The sequence below is a fragment of the Dendropsophus ebraccatus genome, chromosome 5 (genome assembly GCF_027789765.1).
Source record: "Dendropsophus ebraccatus isolate aDenEbr1 chromosome 5, aDenEbr1.pat, whole genome shotgun sequence".
NCBI classification, from domain to species: Eukaryota; Metazoa; Chordata; class Amphibia; order Anura; family Hylidae; genus Dendropsophus; species Dendropsophus ebraccatus.
This window is the reverse complement of record NC_091458.1, coordinates 386,395-402,132: the sequence shown is the minus strand read 5'-3', so window position 1 is coordinate 402,132 and position 15,738 is coordinate 386,395. Positions and strand designations below refer to the sequence as shown.

The 15,738-nt window shown below is 56.8% G+C and overlaps 1 protein-coding gene across 1 annotated transcript in view; it reads right to left on the bottom strand.

Moving 5' to 3' along the window:
* LOC138792172 (aldehyde dehydrogenase family 3 member B1-like) overlaps positions 1–15,738 on the bottom strand; it is a 110,511-nt gene that overhangs the window by 76,697 nt on the left and 18,076 nt on the right. Inside the window, exons 3-4 of the mRNA XM_069969275.1 lie at positions 6,875–6,985; positions 1,339–1,459 (exon numbers count right to left, since the gene is read on the bottom strand). Coding sequence (XP_069825376.1) covers positions 1,339–1,459; positions 6,875–6,985 — 232 coding nt within the window. The remainder of the gene's footprint in view (positions 1–1,338; positions 1,460–6,874; positions 6,986–15,738) is intronic.

Here is a 15,738-nt window from a genome sequence, read left to right as displayed (position 1 = left end):
GCACAGTATACATGTATCCTCCTCCTCCTCCTCCTCAGGATACGGCTGATCAGTGTATGAGGATGCAGCGTCTCCCCCGGTGCACAGTATACATGTATCCTCCTCCTCCTCCTCAGGATACGGCTGATCAGTGTATGAGGATGCAGCGTCTCACCCGGGTGCACAGTATACATGTATCCTCCTCCTCCTCAGGATACGGCTGATCAGTGTATGAGGATGCAGCGTCTCCCCCGGTGCACAGTATACATGTATCCTCCTCCTCCTCAGGATACAGCTGATCAGTGTATGAGGATGCAGCGTCTCCCCCGGAGCACAGTATACATGTATCCTCCTCCTCCTCCTCAGGATACGGCTGATCAGTGTATGAGGATGCAGCGTCTCCCCCGGTGCACAGTATACATGTATCCTCCTCCTCCTCCTCCTCAGGATACGGCTGATCAGTGTATGAGGATGCAGCGTCTCCCCGGGTGCACAGTATACATGTATCCTCCTCCTCCTCCTCAGGATACGGCTGATCAGTGTATGAGGATGCAGCGTCTCCCCCGGTGCACAGTATACATGTATCCTCCTCCTCCTCCTCAGGATACGGCTGATCAGTGTATGAGGATGCAGCGTCTCACCCGGGTGCACAGTATACATGTATCCTCCTCCTCCTCCTCAGGATACGGCTGATCAGTGTATGAGGATGCAGCGTCTCCCCCGGTGCACAGTATACATGTATCCTCCTCCTCCTCCTCAGGATACGGCTGATCAGTGTATGAGGATGCAGCGTCTCCCCCGGAGCACAGTATACATGTATCCTCCTCCTCCTCCTCAGGATACGGCTGATCAGTGTATGAGGATGCAGCGTCTCCCCCGGAGCACAGTATACATGTATCCTCCTCCTCCTCCTCAGGATACGGCTGATCAGTGTATGAGGATGCAGCGTCTCCCCCGGTGCACAGTATACATGTATCCTCCTCCTCCTCCTCCTCAGGATACGGCTGATCAGTGTATGAGGATGCAGCGTCTCCCCCGGTGCACAGTATACATGTATCCTCCTCCTCCTCCTCAGGATACGGCTGATCAGTGTATGAGGATGCAGCGTCTCCCCGGGTGCACAGTATACATGTATCCTCCTCCTCCTCCTCAGGATACGGCTGATCAGTGTATGAGGATGCAGCGTCTCCCCCGGAGCACAGTATACATGTATCCTCCTCCTCCTCCTCAGGATACGGCTGATCAGTGTATGAGGATGCAGCGTCTCCCCCGGTGCACAGTATACATGTATCCTCCTCCTCCTCCTCAGGATACGGCTGATCAGTACAATCTGTAGATGAGATCTGGGATGAGACTCACCTGCAGCAATAGCCCCTATAAGAGGCACCAAAGACAGGAGGACGGGGTAATTCCAAGGTGCCATAATGAGGACAACACCGTACGGCTCCTTCCGGATAAATGCCGAGTCCAGGACTGTGGCCTAAAGGAAGATCAAACAGAGGAAATTAGCAGGGTCCTCAAACACCGGAGAACGGCCGGGCCCTCAACTTCAGAAGCAACTGTACTAGAGGCCGTGATCCCGGCCACTTTTCTAACGCTGCTCCTCTCCTCCTCACCCCTGTCCCAGTCACTGCTCCTCTCCTCCTCACCCCTGTCCCAGTCACTGCTCCTCTCCTCCTCACCCCTGTCCCAGTCACTGCTCCTCTCCTCCTCACCCCTGTCCCAGTCACTGCTCCTCTCCTAACCCCTGTCCCAGTCACTGCTCCTCTCCTCCTCACCCCTGTCCCAGTCACTGCTCCTCTCCTCCTCACCCCTGTCCCAGTCACTGCTCCTCTCCTCCCCACCCCTGTCCCAGTCACTGCTCCTCTCCTCCTCACCCCTGTCCCAGTCACTGCTCCTCTCCTCCTCACCCCTGTCCCAGTCACTGCTCCTCTCCTCCTCACCCCTGTCCCAGTCACTGCTCCTCTCCTCCTCACCCCTGTCCCAGTCACTGCTCCTCTCCTCCTCACCCCTGTCCCAGTCACTGCTCCTCTCCTCCTCACCCCTGTCCCAGTCACTGCTCCTCTCCTCCTCACCCCTGTCCCAGTCACTGTTCCTCTCCTCCCCACCCCTGTCCCAGTCACTGCTCCTCTCCTCCTCACCCATGTCCCAGTCACTGCTCCTCTCCTCCTCACCCCTGTCCCAGTCACTGCTCCTCTCCTCCTCACCCCTGTCCCAGTCACTGCTCCTCTCCTCCTCACCCCTGTCCCAGTCACTGCTCCTCTCCTCCCCACCCCTGTCCCAGTCACTGCTCCTCTCCTCCCCACCCCTGTCCCAGTCACTGCTCCTCTCCTCCTCACCCCTGTCCCAGTCACTGCTCCTCTCCTCACCCCTGTCCCAGTCACTGCTCCTCTCCTCTCCTCACCCCTGTCCCAGTCACTGCTCCTCTCCTCACCCCTGTCCCAGTCACTGCTCCTCTCCTCCTCACCCCTGTCCCAGTCACTGCTCCTCTCCTCCCCACCCCTGTCCCAGTCACTGCTCCTCTCCTCCTCACCCCTGTCCCAGTCACTGCTCCTCTCCTCCCCACCCCTGTCCCAGTCACTGCTCCTCTCCTCCTCACCCCTGTCCCAGTCACTGCTCCTCTCCTCTCCTCACCCATGTCCCAGTCACTGTTTCTCTCCTCCCCACCCCTGTCCCAGTCACTGCTCCTCTCCTCTCCACCCCTGTCCCAGTCACTGTTCCTCTCCTCCTCACCCCTGTCCCAGTCACTGCTCCTCTCCTCCTCAGCCCTGTCCCAGTCACTGCTCCTCTCCTCCTCACCCCTGTCCCAGTCACTGCTCCTCTCCTCACCCCTGTCCCAGTCACTGCTCCTCTCCTCCTCACCCCTGTCCCAGTCACTGCTCCTCTCCTCCCCACCCCTGTCCCAGTCACTGCTCCTCTCCTCTCCTCACCCCTGTCCCAGTCACTGCTCCTCTCCTCCCCACCCCTGTCCCAGTCACTGCTCCTCTCCTCTCCTCACCCCTGTCCCAGTCACTCCTCCTTTCCTCCTCACCCCTGTCCCAGTCACTGTTCCTCTCCTAACCCCTGTCCCAGTCACTGCTCCTCTCCTCCTCACCCCTGTCCCAGTCACTGCTCCTCTCCTCACCCCTGTCCCAGTCACTGCTCCTCTCCTCCTCACCCCTGTCCCAGTCACTGTTCCTCTCCACCCCTGTCCCAGTCACTGCTCCTCTCCTCCTCACCCCTGTCCCAGTCACTGCTCCTCTCCTCCTCACCCCTGTCCCAGTCACTGCTCCTCTCCTCCTCACCCCTGTCCCAGTCACTGCTCCTCTCCTCCCCACCCCTGTCCCAGTCACTGCTCCTCTCCTCCTCACCCCTGTCCCAGTCACTGCTCCTCTCCTCCCCACCCCTGTCCCAGTCACTGCTCCTCTCCTCCTCACCCCTGTCCCAGTCACTGCTCCTCTCCTCTCCTCACCCATGTCCAGTCACTGTTCTCTCCTCCCCACCCCTGTCCCAGTCACTGCTCCTCTCCTCTCCACCCCTGTCCCAGTCACTGCTCCTCTCCTCCTCACCCCTGTCCCAGTCACTGCTCCTCTCCTCCTCACCCCTGTCCCAGTCACTGCTCCTCTCCTCCTCACCCCTGTCCCAGTCACTGCTCCTCTCCTCACCCCTGTCCCAGTCACTGCTCCTCTCCCTCCTCACCCTGTCCCAGTCACTGCTCCTCTCCTCCCCACCCTGTCCCAGTCACTGCTCCTCTCCTCTCCTCACCCCTGTCCCAGTCACTGCTCCTCTCCTCCCCACCCCTGTCCCAGTCACTGCTCCTCTCCTCTCCTCACCCCTGTCCAGTCACTCCTCCTTTCCTCCTCACCCCTGTCCCAGTCACTGTTCCTCTCCTAACCCCTGTCCCAGTCACTGCTCCTCTCCTCCTCACCCCTGTCCCAGTCACTGCTCCTCTCCTCACCCCTGTCCCAGTCACTGTTCCTCTCCTCCTCACCCCTGTCCCAGTCACTGTTTCCTCTCCACCCCTGTCCCAGTCACTGCTCCTCTCCTCCTCACCCCTGTCCAGTCACTGCTCCTCTCCTCCTCACCCCTGTCCCAGTCACTGCTCCTCTCCTCCTCACCCCTGTCCCAGTCACTGCTCCTCTCCTCACCCCTGTCCCAGTCACTGCTCCTCTCCTCACCCCTGTCCCAGTCACTGCTCCTCTCCTCCTCACCCCTGTCCCAGTCACTGCTCCTCTCCTCACCCCTGTCCCAGTCACTGCTCCTCTCCTCCCCACCCCTGTCCCAGTCACTGTTCCTCTCCTAACCCCTGTCCCAGTCACTGCTCCTCTCCTCCTCACCCCTGTCCCAGTCACTGCTCCTCTCCTAACCCCTGTCCCAGTCACTGCTCCTCTCCTCCTCACCCCTGTCCCAGTCACTGCTCCTCTCCTCCCCACCCCTGTCCCAGTCACTGCTCCTCTCCTCTCCTCACCCCTGTCCCAGTCACTGCTCCTCTCCTCCCCACCCCTGTCCCAGTCACTGCTCCTCTCCTCTCCTCACCCCTGTCCCAGTCACTGCTCCTCTCCTCCTCACCCCTGTCCCAGTCACTGCTCCTCTCCTCCTCACCCCTGTCCCAGTCACTGTTCCTCTCCTCCCCACCCCTGTCCCAGTCACTGCTCCTCTCCTCCTCACCCATGTCCCAGTCACTGCTCCTCTCCTAACCCCTGTCCCAGTCACTGCTCCTCTCCTCCCCACACCTGTCCCAGTCACTGCTCCTCTCCTCTCCTCACCCCTGTCCCAGTCACTGCTCCTCTCCTCCTCACCCCTGTCCCAGTCACTGTTCCTCTCCTCCCCACCCCTGTCCCAGTCACTGCTCCTCTCCTCCCCACCCCTGTCCCAGTCACTGCTCCTCTCCTCTCCACCCCTGTCCCAGTCACTGCTCCTCTCCTCCTCACCCCTGTCCCAGTCACTGCTCCTCTCCACCCCTGTCCCAGTCACTGTTCCTCTCCTCCTCACCCCTGTCCCAGTCACTGCTCCTCTCCTCCTCACCCCTGTCCCAGTCACTGCTCCTCTCCTCCTCACCCCTGTCCCAGTCACTGCTCCTCTCCTCCTCACCCCTGTCCCAGTCACTGCTCCTCTCCTCCTCACCCCTGTCCCAGTCACTGTTCCTCTCCTCACCCCTGTCCCAGTCACTGCTCCTCTCCTCCTCACCCCTGTCCCAGTGACTGTTCCTCTCCTCACCCCTGTCCCAGTCACTGCTCCTCTCCTCCTCACCCCTGTCCCAGTCACTGCTCCTCTCCTCCTCACCCCTGTCCCAGTCACTGCTCCTCTCCTCCTCACCCCTGTCCCAGTCACTGCTCCTCTCCTCCCCACCCCTGTCCCAGTCACTGCTCCTCTCCTCCCCACCCCTGTCCCAGTCACTGCTCCTCTCCTCTCCACCCCTGTCCCAGTCACTGTTCCTCTCCTCCTCACCCCTGTCCCAGTCACTGCTCCTCTCCTCCTCACCCCTGTCCCAGTCACTGTTCCTCTCCTCACCCCTGTCCCAGTCACTGCTCCTCTCCTCCTCACCCGTCCCAGTTACTGCTCCTCTCCTCCTCACCCCTGTCCCAGTCACTGTTCCTCTCCTCTCCACCCCTGTCCCAGTCACTGCTCCTCTCCTCCTCACCCCTGTCCCAGTCACTGCTCCTCTCCTCCTCACCCCTGTCCCAGTCACTGCTCCTCTCCTCTCCACCCCTGTCCCAGTCACTGCTCCTCTCCTCCTCACCCCTGTCCCAGTCACTGCTCCTCTCCTCCTCACCCCTGTCCCAGTCACTGTTCCTCTCCTCACCCCTGTCCCAGTCACTGCTCCTCTCCTCCTCACCCCTGTCCCAGTCACTGTTCCTCTCCTCACCCCTGTCCCAGTCACTGCTCCTCTCCTCCTCACCCCTGTCCCAGTCACTGCTCCTCTCCTCCTCACCCCTGTCCCAGTCACTGTTCCTCTCCTCCCCACCCCTGTCCCAGTCACTGCTCCTCTCCTCCTCACCCCTGTCCCAGTCACTGTTCCTCTCCTCACCCCTGTCCCAGTCACTGCTCCTCTCCTCCTCACCCCTGTCCCAGTCACTGCTCCTCTCCTCCTCACCCCTGTCCCAGTCACTGTTCCTCTCCTCACCCCTGTCCCAGTCACTGTTCCTCTCCTCCTCACCCCTGTCCCAGTCACTGCTCCTCTCCTCCTCACCCCTGTCCCAGTCACTGCTCCTCTCCTCCTCACCCCTGTCCCAGTCACTGCTCCTCTCCTCACCCCTGTCCCAGTCACTGTTCCTCTCCTCACCCCTGTCCCAGTCACTGTTCCTCTCCTCCTCACCCCTGTCCCAGTCACTGCTCCTCTCCTCTCCACCCCTGTCCCAGTCACTGCTCCTCTCCTCTCCACCCCTGTCCCAGTCACTGCTCCTCTCCTCACCCCTGTCCCAGTCACTGTTCCTCTCCTCACCCTGCCCAGTCACTGCTCCTCTCCTCCCCACCCCTGTCCTAGTCACTGCTCCTCACCCCTGTCCCAGTCACTGTTCCTCTCCTCCCCACCCCTGTCCCAGTCACTGCTCCTCTCCTCTCCACCCCTGTCCCAGTCACTGCTCCTCTCCTCTCCTCACCCCTGTCCCAGTCACTGCTCCTCTCCTCCCCACCCCTGTCCCAGTCACTGCTCCTCACCCCTGTCCGAGTCACTGCTCCTCTCCTCCTCACCCCTATCCCAGTCACTGCTCCTCTCCTCTCCTCACCCCTGTCCCAGTCACTGCTCCTCTCCTCACCCCTGTCCCAGTCACTGCTCCTCTCCTCCCCACCCCTGTCCCAGTCACTGCTCCTCTCCTCCTCACCCCTGTCCCAGTCACTGCTCCTCTCCTCTCCTCCCCACCCCTAACCCCATGACGGCCGGCACAGACACAGTCTTAGTGAAGAGCTTTGCACTCACCATATTCTTGGACACATTCTCGTCCTTCATCCACGAGCTCAGGTTGTTGAGGGCCAAGTTAATCTCACTCTTCACCAAACTCAGCTCCGAAAGTTCAACTTCAAATGCCGGCTGCAAAATACGGGAGATGGATGAAGTTATATGGAGAGGAGGCCGTGTATACAGCTGTATATAACCTGGAGAGGAGGCCTTGTATACAGCTGTATATAACCTGGAGAGGAGGCCGTGTATACAGCTGTATATAACCTGGAGAGGAGGCCGTGTATACAGCTGTATATAACCGGGAGAGGAGGCCGTGTATACAGCTGTATATAACCTGGAGAGGAGGCCGTGTATACAGCTGTATATAACCGGGAGAGGAGGCCGTGTATACAGCTGTATATAACCTGGAGAGGAGGCTGTGTATACAGCTGTATATAACCTGGAGAGGAGGCCGTGTATACAGCTGTATATAACCTAGAGAGGAGGCCGTGTATACAGCTGTATATAACCTGGAGAGGAGGCCGTGTATACAGCTGTATATAACCTGGAGAGGAGGCCGTGTATACAGCTGTATATAACCTGGAGAGGAGGCCGTGTATACAGCTGTATATAACCTGGAGAGGAGGCCGTGTATACAGCTGTATATAACCTGGAGAGGAGGCCGTGTATACAGCTGTATATAACCGGGAGAGGAGGCCGTGTATACAGCTGTATATAACCGGGAGAGGAGGCCGTGTATACAGCTGTATATAACCTGGAGAGGAGGCCGTGTATACAGCTGTATATAACCTGGAGAGGAGGCCGTGTATACAGCTGTATATAACCGGGAGAGGAGGCCGTGTATACAGCTGTATATAACCTGGAGAGGAGGCCGTGTATACAGCTGTATATAACCGGGAGAGGAGGCCGTGTATACAGCTGTATATAACCGGGAGAGGAGGCCGTGTATACAGCTGTATATAACCTAGAGAGGAGGCCGTGTATACAGCTGTATATAACCTGGAGAGGAGGCCGTGTATACAGCTGTATATAACCTGGAGAGGAGGCCGTGTATACAGCTGTATATAACCTGGAGAGGAGGCCGTGTATACAGCTGTATATAACCTAGACAGGAGGCCGTGTATACAGCTGTATATAACCTGGAGAGGAGGCCGTGTATACAGCTGTATATAACCTGGAGAGGAGGCCGTGTATACAGCTGTATATAACCTGGAGAGGAGGCCGTGTATACAGCTGTATATAACCTGGAGAGGAGGCCGTGTATACAGCTGTATATAACCTGGAGAGGAGGCCGTGTATACAGCTGTATATAACCTGGAGAGGAGGCCGTGTATACAGCTGTATATAACCGGGAGAGGAGGCCGTGTATACAGCTGTATATAACCTGGAGAGGAGGCCGTGTATACAGCTGTATATAACCTGGAGAGGAGGCCGTGTATACAGCTGTATATAACCTGGAGAGGAGGCCGTGTATACAGCTGTATATAACCTGGAGAGGAGGCCGTGTATACAGCTGTATATAACCTGGAGAGGAGGCCGTGTATACAGCTGTATATAACCTGGAGAGGAGGCCGTGTATACAGCTGTATATAACCTGGAGAGGAGGCCGTGTATACAGCTGTATATAACCGGGAGAGGAGGCCGTGTATACAGCTGTATATAACCTGGAGAGGAGGCCGTGTATACAGCTGTATATAACCTGGAGAGGAGGCCGTGTATACAGCTATATATAACCTGGAGAGGAGGCCGTGTATACAGCTGTATATAACCTGGAGAGGAGGCCGTGTATACAGCTGTATATAACCTGGAGAGGAGGCCGTGTATACAGCTGTATATGTTACGGAGCGGTTGGTGCTGCGGATCTGTAGCCGACACTGGATGTAAAAAGTATTTGTGTATTCTCTGGAGCAATTCCGCATTTTGGTCACAAGATGTCGCCCTATATTGTCTAGTTTTGTATAACACAGCTCCAGGTCTATGTAACTAAGGGTTAATGGTGAAGGACACACGTCTCCTGTCCGCCACCAGCTCAGAGGGGGTTAATATCCAAACTCTGCAAAGGTCTCAAAAGGTCCAAGTGGTCTCCGGCAATCAGCGACCTCTGGAGGTGGAGGGAGCCGCGTGCAGATGCTGTCTAGTGGTGTCTCCCCCATATACAGGTCACTGCTCCCCCTAGTGGTGTCCCCCCATATACAGGTCACTGCTCCCCCTAGTGGTGTCCCCCCATATACAGGTCACTGCTCCCCCTAGTGGTGTCTCCCCCATACACAGGTCACTGCTCCCCCTAGTGGTGTCCCCCCATATACAGGTCACTGCTCCCCCTAGTGGTGTCCCCCCATATACAGGTCACTGCTCCCCCTAGTGGTGTCTCCCCCATACACAGGTCACTGCTCCCCCTAGTGGTGTCCCCCCATACATCATACACAGGTCACTGCTCCCCCTAGTGGTGTCTCCTCATACATCATACACAGGTCACTGCTCCCCCTAGTGGTGTCCCCCCATATACAGGTCACTGCTCCCCCTAGTGGTGTCCCCCCATACACAGGTCACTGCTCCCCGTAGTGGTGTCTCCCCCATACACAGGTCACTGCTCCCCCTAGTGGTGTCTCCCCATACATCATACACAGGTCACGGCTCCCCCTAGTGGTGTCTCCTCATACATCATACACAGGTCACTGCTCCCCCTAGTGGTGTCTCCTCATACATCATGCACAGGTCACTGCTCCCCCTAGTGGTGTCTCCCCCATATACAGGTCACTGCTCCCCCTAGTGGTGTCCCCCCATACACAGGTCACTGCTCCCCCTAGTGGTGTCTCCCCCATACACAGGTCACTGCTCCCCCTAGTGGTGTCCCCCCATATACAGGTCACTGCTCCCCCTAGTGGTGTCTCCCCCATACACAGGTCACTGCTCCCCCTAGTGGTGTCCCCCCATACATCATACACAGGTCACTGCTCCCCCTAGTGGTGTCCCCCCATACATCATACACAGGTCACTGCTCCCCCTAGTGGTGTCTCCTCATACATCATACACAGGTCACTGCTCCCCCTAGTGGTGTCTCCCCATACATCATACACAGGTCACTGCTCCCCCTAGTGGTGTCTCCTCCATATACAGGTCACTGCTCCCCCTAGTGGTGTCTCCCCCCATACATCATACACAGGTCACTGCTCCCCCTAGTGGTGTCTCCCCCATACATCATACACAGGTCACTGCTCCCCCTAGTGGTGTCTCCCCTCATACATCATACACAGGTCACTGCTCCCCCTAGTGGTGTCCCCTCATACATCATACACAGGTCACTGCTCCCCCTAGTGGTGTCTCCCCATAAATCATACACAGGTCTCTGCTCCCCCTAGTGGTGTCTCCCCCATACATCATACATAGTGGTGTCCCCCTAGTGGTGTCTCCCCCATACATCATACACAGGTCACTGCTCCCCCTAGTGGTGTCTCCCCATACATCATACACAGGTCACTGCTCCCCCTAGTGGTGTCCCCCCATAAATCATACACAGGTCACTGCTCCCCCTAGTGGTGTCTCCCCATACATCATACACAGGTCACTGCTCCCCCTAGTGGTGTCTCCCCATACATCATACACAGGTCACTGCTCCCCCTAGTGGTGTCCCCCCATAAATCATACACAGGTCACTGCTCCCCCTAGTGGTGTCTCCCCATACATCATACACAGGTCACTGCTCCCCCTAGTGGTGTCTCCTCATACATCATACACAGGTCACTGCTCCCCCTAGTGGTGTCACCCCCATACATCATACACAGGTCACTGCTCCCCCTAGTGGTGTCTCCCCATACATCATACACAGGTCACTGCTCCCCCTAGTGGTGTCTCCCCCATACATCATACACAGGTCACTGCTCCCCCTAGTGGTGTCTCCCCTCATACATCATACACAGGTCACTGCTCCCCCTAGTGGTGTCTCCTCATACATCATACACAGGTCACTGCTCCCCCTAGTGGTGTCTCCCCCATACATCATACACAGGTCACTGCTCCCCCTAGTGGTGTCTCCTCATACATCATACACAGGTCACTGCTCCACCTAGTGGTGTCTCCTCATACATCATACACAGGTCGCTGCTCCCCCTAGTGGTGTCACCCCCATACATCATACACAGGTCACTGCTCCCCCTAGTGGTGTCACCCCCATACATCATACACAGGTCCACTGCTCCCCCTAGTGGTGTCTCCTCATACATCATACACAGGGCACTGCTCCCCCTAGTGGTGTCTCCTCATACATCATACACAGGTCACTGCTCCCCCTAGTGGTGTCTCCCCATGCATCATACACGGGTCACTGCTCCCCTAGTGGTGTCCCCCCATACATCATACACAGGTCACTTGCTCCCCCTAGTGGTGTCTCCCCAATACATCATACATAGTGGTGTCCCCCTAGTGGTGTCTCCCCCATACATCATACACAGGTCACTGCTCCCCCTAGTGGTGTCTCCCCATACATCATACACAGGTCACTGCTCCCCCTAGTGGTGTCTCCTCATACATCATACACAGGTCACTGCTCCCCCTAGTGGTGTCTCCCCCATACATCATACACAGGTCACTGCTCCCCCTAGTGGTGTCCCCCCATACACAGGTCACTGCTCCCCCTAGTGGTGTCTCCCCCATACATCATACATAGTGGTGTCCCCCTAGTGGTGTCTCCTCATACATCATACACAGGTCACTGCTCCCCCTAGTGGTGTCTCCCCATACATCATACACAGGTCACTGCTCCCCCTAGTGGTGTCTCCTCATACATCATACACAGGTCACTGCTCCCCCTAGTGGTGTCTCCCCCATACATCATACACAGGTCACTGCTCCCCCTAGTGGTGTCCCCCCATACATCATACACAGGTCACTGCTCCCCCTAGTGGTGTCTCCTCATACACAGGTCACTGCTCCCCATAGTGGTGTCTCCCCCATACATCATACACAGGTCACTGCTCCCCCTAGTGGTGTCCCCCCATACATCATACACAGGTCACTGCTCCCCCTAGTGGTGTCTCCTCATACATCATACACAGGTCACTGCTCCCCCTAGTGGTGTCCCCCCATACATCAAGCACAGGTCACTGCTCCCCCTAGTGGTGTCCCCCCATACACAGGTCACTGCTCCCCCTAGTGGTGTCTCCCCCATACACAGGTCACTGCTCCCCCTAGTGGTGTCTCCTCTTACATCATACACAGGTCACTGCTCCCCCTAGTGGTGTCTCCCCCATACATCATACACAGGTCACTGCTCCCCCTAGTGGTGTCTCCTCATACATCATACACAGGTCACTGCTCCCCCTAGTGGTGTCTCCTCATACATCATACACAGGTCACTGCTCCCCCTAGTGGTGTCACCCCCATACATCATACACAGGTCACTGCTCTTCCTAGTGGTGTCTCCTCATACATCATACACAGGTCACTGCTCCCCCTAGTGGTGTCTCCTCATACATCATACACAGGTCACTGCTCCCCCTAGTGGTGTCTCCCCATACATCATACACGGGTCACTGCTCCCCCTAGTGGTGTCCCCCCATACATCATACACAGGTCACTGCTCCCCCTAGTGGTGTCTCCCCCATACATCATACATAGTGGTGTCCCCCTAGTGGTGTCCCCCCATACATCATACACAGGTCACTGCTCCCCCTAGTGGTGTCTCCTCATACATCATACACAGGTCACTGCTCCCCCTAGTGGTGTCTCCCCCATACATCATACACAGGTCACTGCTCCCCTAGTGGTGTCTCCTCATACATCATACACAGGTCACTGCTCCCCTAGTGGTGTCCCCCCATTCATCATAAACAGGTCACTGCTCCCCCTAGTGGTGTCTCCTCATACATCATACACAGGTCACTGCTCCCCCTAGTGGTGTCTCCTCATACATCATACACAGGTCACTGCTCCCCCTAGTGGTGTCCCCCCATACATCATGCACAGGTCACTGCTCCCCCTAGTGGTGTCCCCCCATACACAGGTCACTGCTCCCCCTAGTGGTGTCTCCCCCATACACAGGTCACTGCTCCCCCTCGTGGTGTCTCCTCTCATACATCATACACAGGTCACTGCTCCCCCTAGTGGTGTCTCCCCATACTATCATACACAGGTCACTGCTCCCCCTAGTGGTGTCTACCCCATACATCATCATACAGGTCACTGCTCCCCCTAGTGGTGTCTCCTCATACATCATACACAGGTCGCTGCTCCCCCTAGTGGTGTCTCCTCATACATCATACACAGGTCACTGCTCCCCCTAGTGGTGGTCCCCTCATACATCATTACACGAGGTCGCTGCTCCCCCTAGTGGTGCTCCTCTTACATCATACACAGTCACTGCTCCCCCTAGTGGTGTCTCCTCATGACATCATACAGAGATCCACTGCTCCCCTAGTGGTGTCTCCCCCATAGCATCATACATAGGTCACCTGCTCCCCCTAGTGGTGTCTCCCCCATACATCATACACAGGTCACTGCTCCCCCTAGTGGTGTCTCCCCCATACATCATGCACAGGTCACTGCTTCCCCTAGTGGTGTCTCCCCCATACATCATACACAGGTCACTGCTCCCCCATAGTGGTGTCTCCCCCCATACATTCATACACAGGTCACTGCTCCCCCTAGTGGTTGTCTCCCCCATACATCATACACAGGTCGCTGCTCCCCCTAGTGGTGTCTCCTCCATACATCATACACAGGTCACGGCTCCCCCTAGTGGTGTCTCCTCATACATCATACACAGGTCACTGCTCCCCCTAGTGGTGTCTCCTCATACATCATACACAGGTCACTGCTCCCCCTAGTGGTGTCCCCCCATACATCATACACAGGTCACTGCTCCCCCTAGTGGTGTCACCCCCATACATCATACACAGGTCACTGCTCCCCCTAGTGGTGTCACCCCCATACATCATACACAGGTCACTGCTCCCCCTAGTGGTGTCTCCCAATACATCATACACGGGTCACTGCTCCCCCTAGTGGTGTCTCCTCATACATCATACACAGGTCACTGCTCCCTCTAGTGGTGTCCCCCAATACATCATACACGGGTCACTGCTCCCCCTAGTGGTGTCTCCTCATACATCATACACAGGTCACTGCTCCCCCTAGTGGTGTCTCCTCATACATCATACACAGGTCACTGCTCCCCCTAGTGGTGTCTCCCCCATACACAGGTCACTGCTCCCCCTAGTGGTGTCTCCCCCATACATCATACACAGGTCACTGCTCCCTCTAGTGGTGTCTCCTCCATACATCATACACAGGTCACTGCTCCCCCTAGTGGTGTCTCCCCATACATCATACACAGGTCACTGCTCCCCCTAGTGGTGTCTCCCCCATACATCATACACAGGTCACTGCTCCCCCTAGTGGTGTCTCCCCCATACATCATACACAGGTCACTGCTCCCCCTAGTGGTGTCTCCTCCATACATCATACACAGGTCACTGCTCCCCCTAGTGGTGTCTCCTCATACATCATACACAGGTCACTGCTCCCCCTAGTGGTGTCTCCTCATACATCATACACAGGTCACTGCTCCCCCTAGTGGTGTCTCCCCCATACATCATACACAGGTCACTGCTCCCCCTAGTGGTGTCTCCTCTTACATCATACACAGGTCACTGCTCCCCCTAGTGGTGTCTCCTCATGCACAGGTCACTGCTCCCCCTAGTGGTGTCTCCTCATACATCATACACAGGTCACTGCTCCCCCTAGTGGTGTCCCCCCATACATCATACACAGGTCACTGCTCCCCCTAGTGGTGTCTCCCCCATACATCATACACAGGTCACTGCTCCCCCTAGTGGTGTCTCCTCATACATCATACACAGGTCACTGCTCCCCCTAGTGGTGTCCCCCCATACATCATACACAGGTCACTGCTCCCCCTAGTGGTGTCTCCCCATACATCATACACAGGTCACTGCTCCCCCTAGTGGTGTCCCCTCATACATCATACACAGGTCGCTGCTCCCCCTAGTGGTGTCTCCTCATACATCATACACAGGTCACTGCTCCCCCTAGTGGTGTCACCTCATACATCATACACAGGTCACTGCTCCCCCTAGTGGTGTCTCCCCCACACATCATACACAGGTCACTGCTCCCCCTAGTGGTGTCCTCCCATACACAGGTCACTGCTCCCCCTAGTGGTGTCTCCTCATAAATCATACACAGGTCACTGCTCCCCCTAGTGGTGTCACCTCATACATCATACACAGGTCACTGCTCCCCCTAGTGGTGTCTCCCCCACACATCATACACAGGTCACTGCTCCCCCTAGTGGTGTCTCCCCATACATCATACACAGGTCACTGCTCCCCCTAGTGGTGTCTCCTCATACATCATACACAGGTCACTGCTCCCCCTAGTGGTGTCACCCCCATACATCATACACAGGTCACTGCTCCCCCTAGTGGTGTCTCCCCATACATCATACACAGGTCACTGCTCCCCCTAGTGGTGTCCCCTCATACATCATACACAGGTCACTGCTCCCCCTAGTGGTGTCTCCCCTCATACATCATACACAGGTCACTGCTCCCCCTAGTGGTGTCTCCTCATACATCATACACAGGTCACTGCTCCCCCTAGTGGTGTCTCCCCCATACATCATACACAGGTCACTGCTCCCCCTAGTGGTGTCTCCTCATACATCATACACAGGTCACTGCTCCCCCTAGTGGTGTCTCCTCATACATCATACACAGGTCGCTGCTCCCCCTAGTGGTGTCACCCCCATACATCATACACAGGTCACTGCTCCCCCTAGTGGTGTCACCCCCATACATCATACACAGGTCACTGCTCCCCCTAGTGGTGTCTCCTCATACATCATACACAGGTCACTGCTCCCC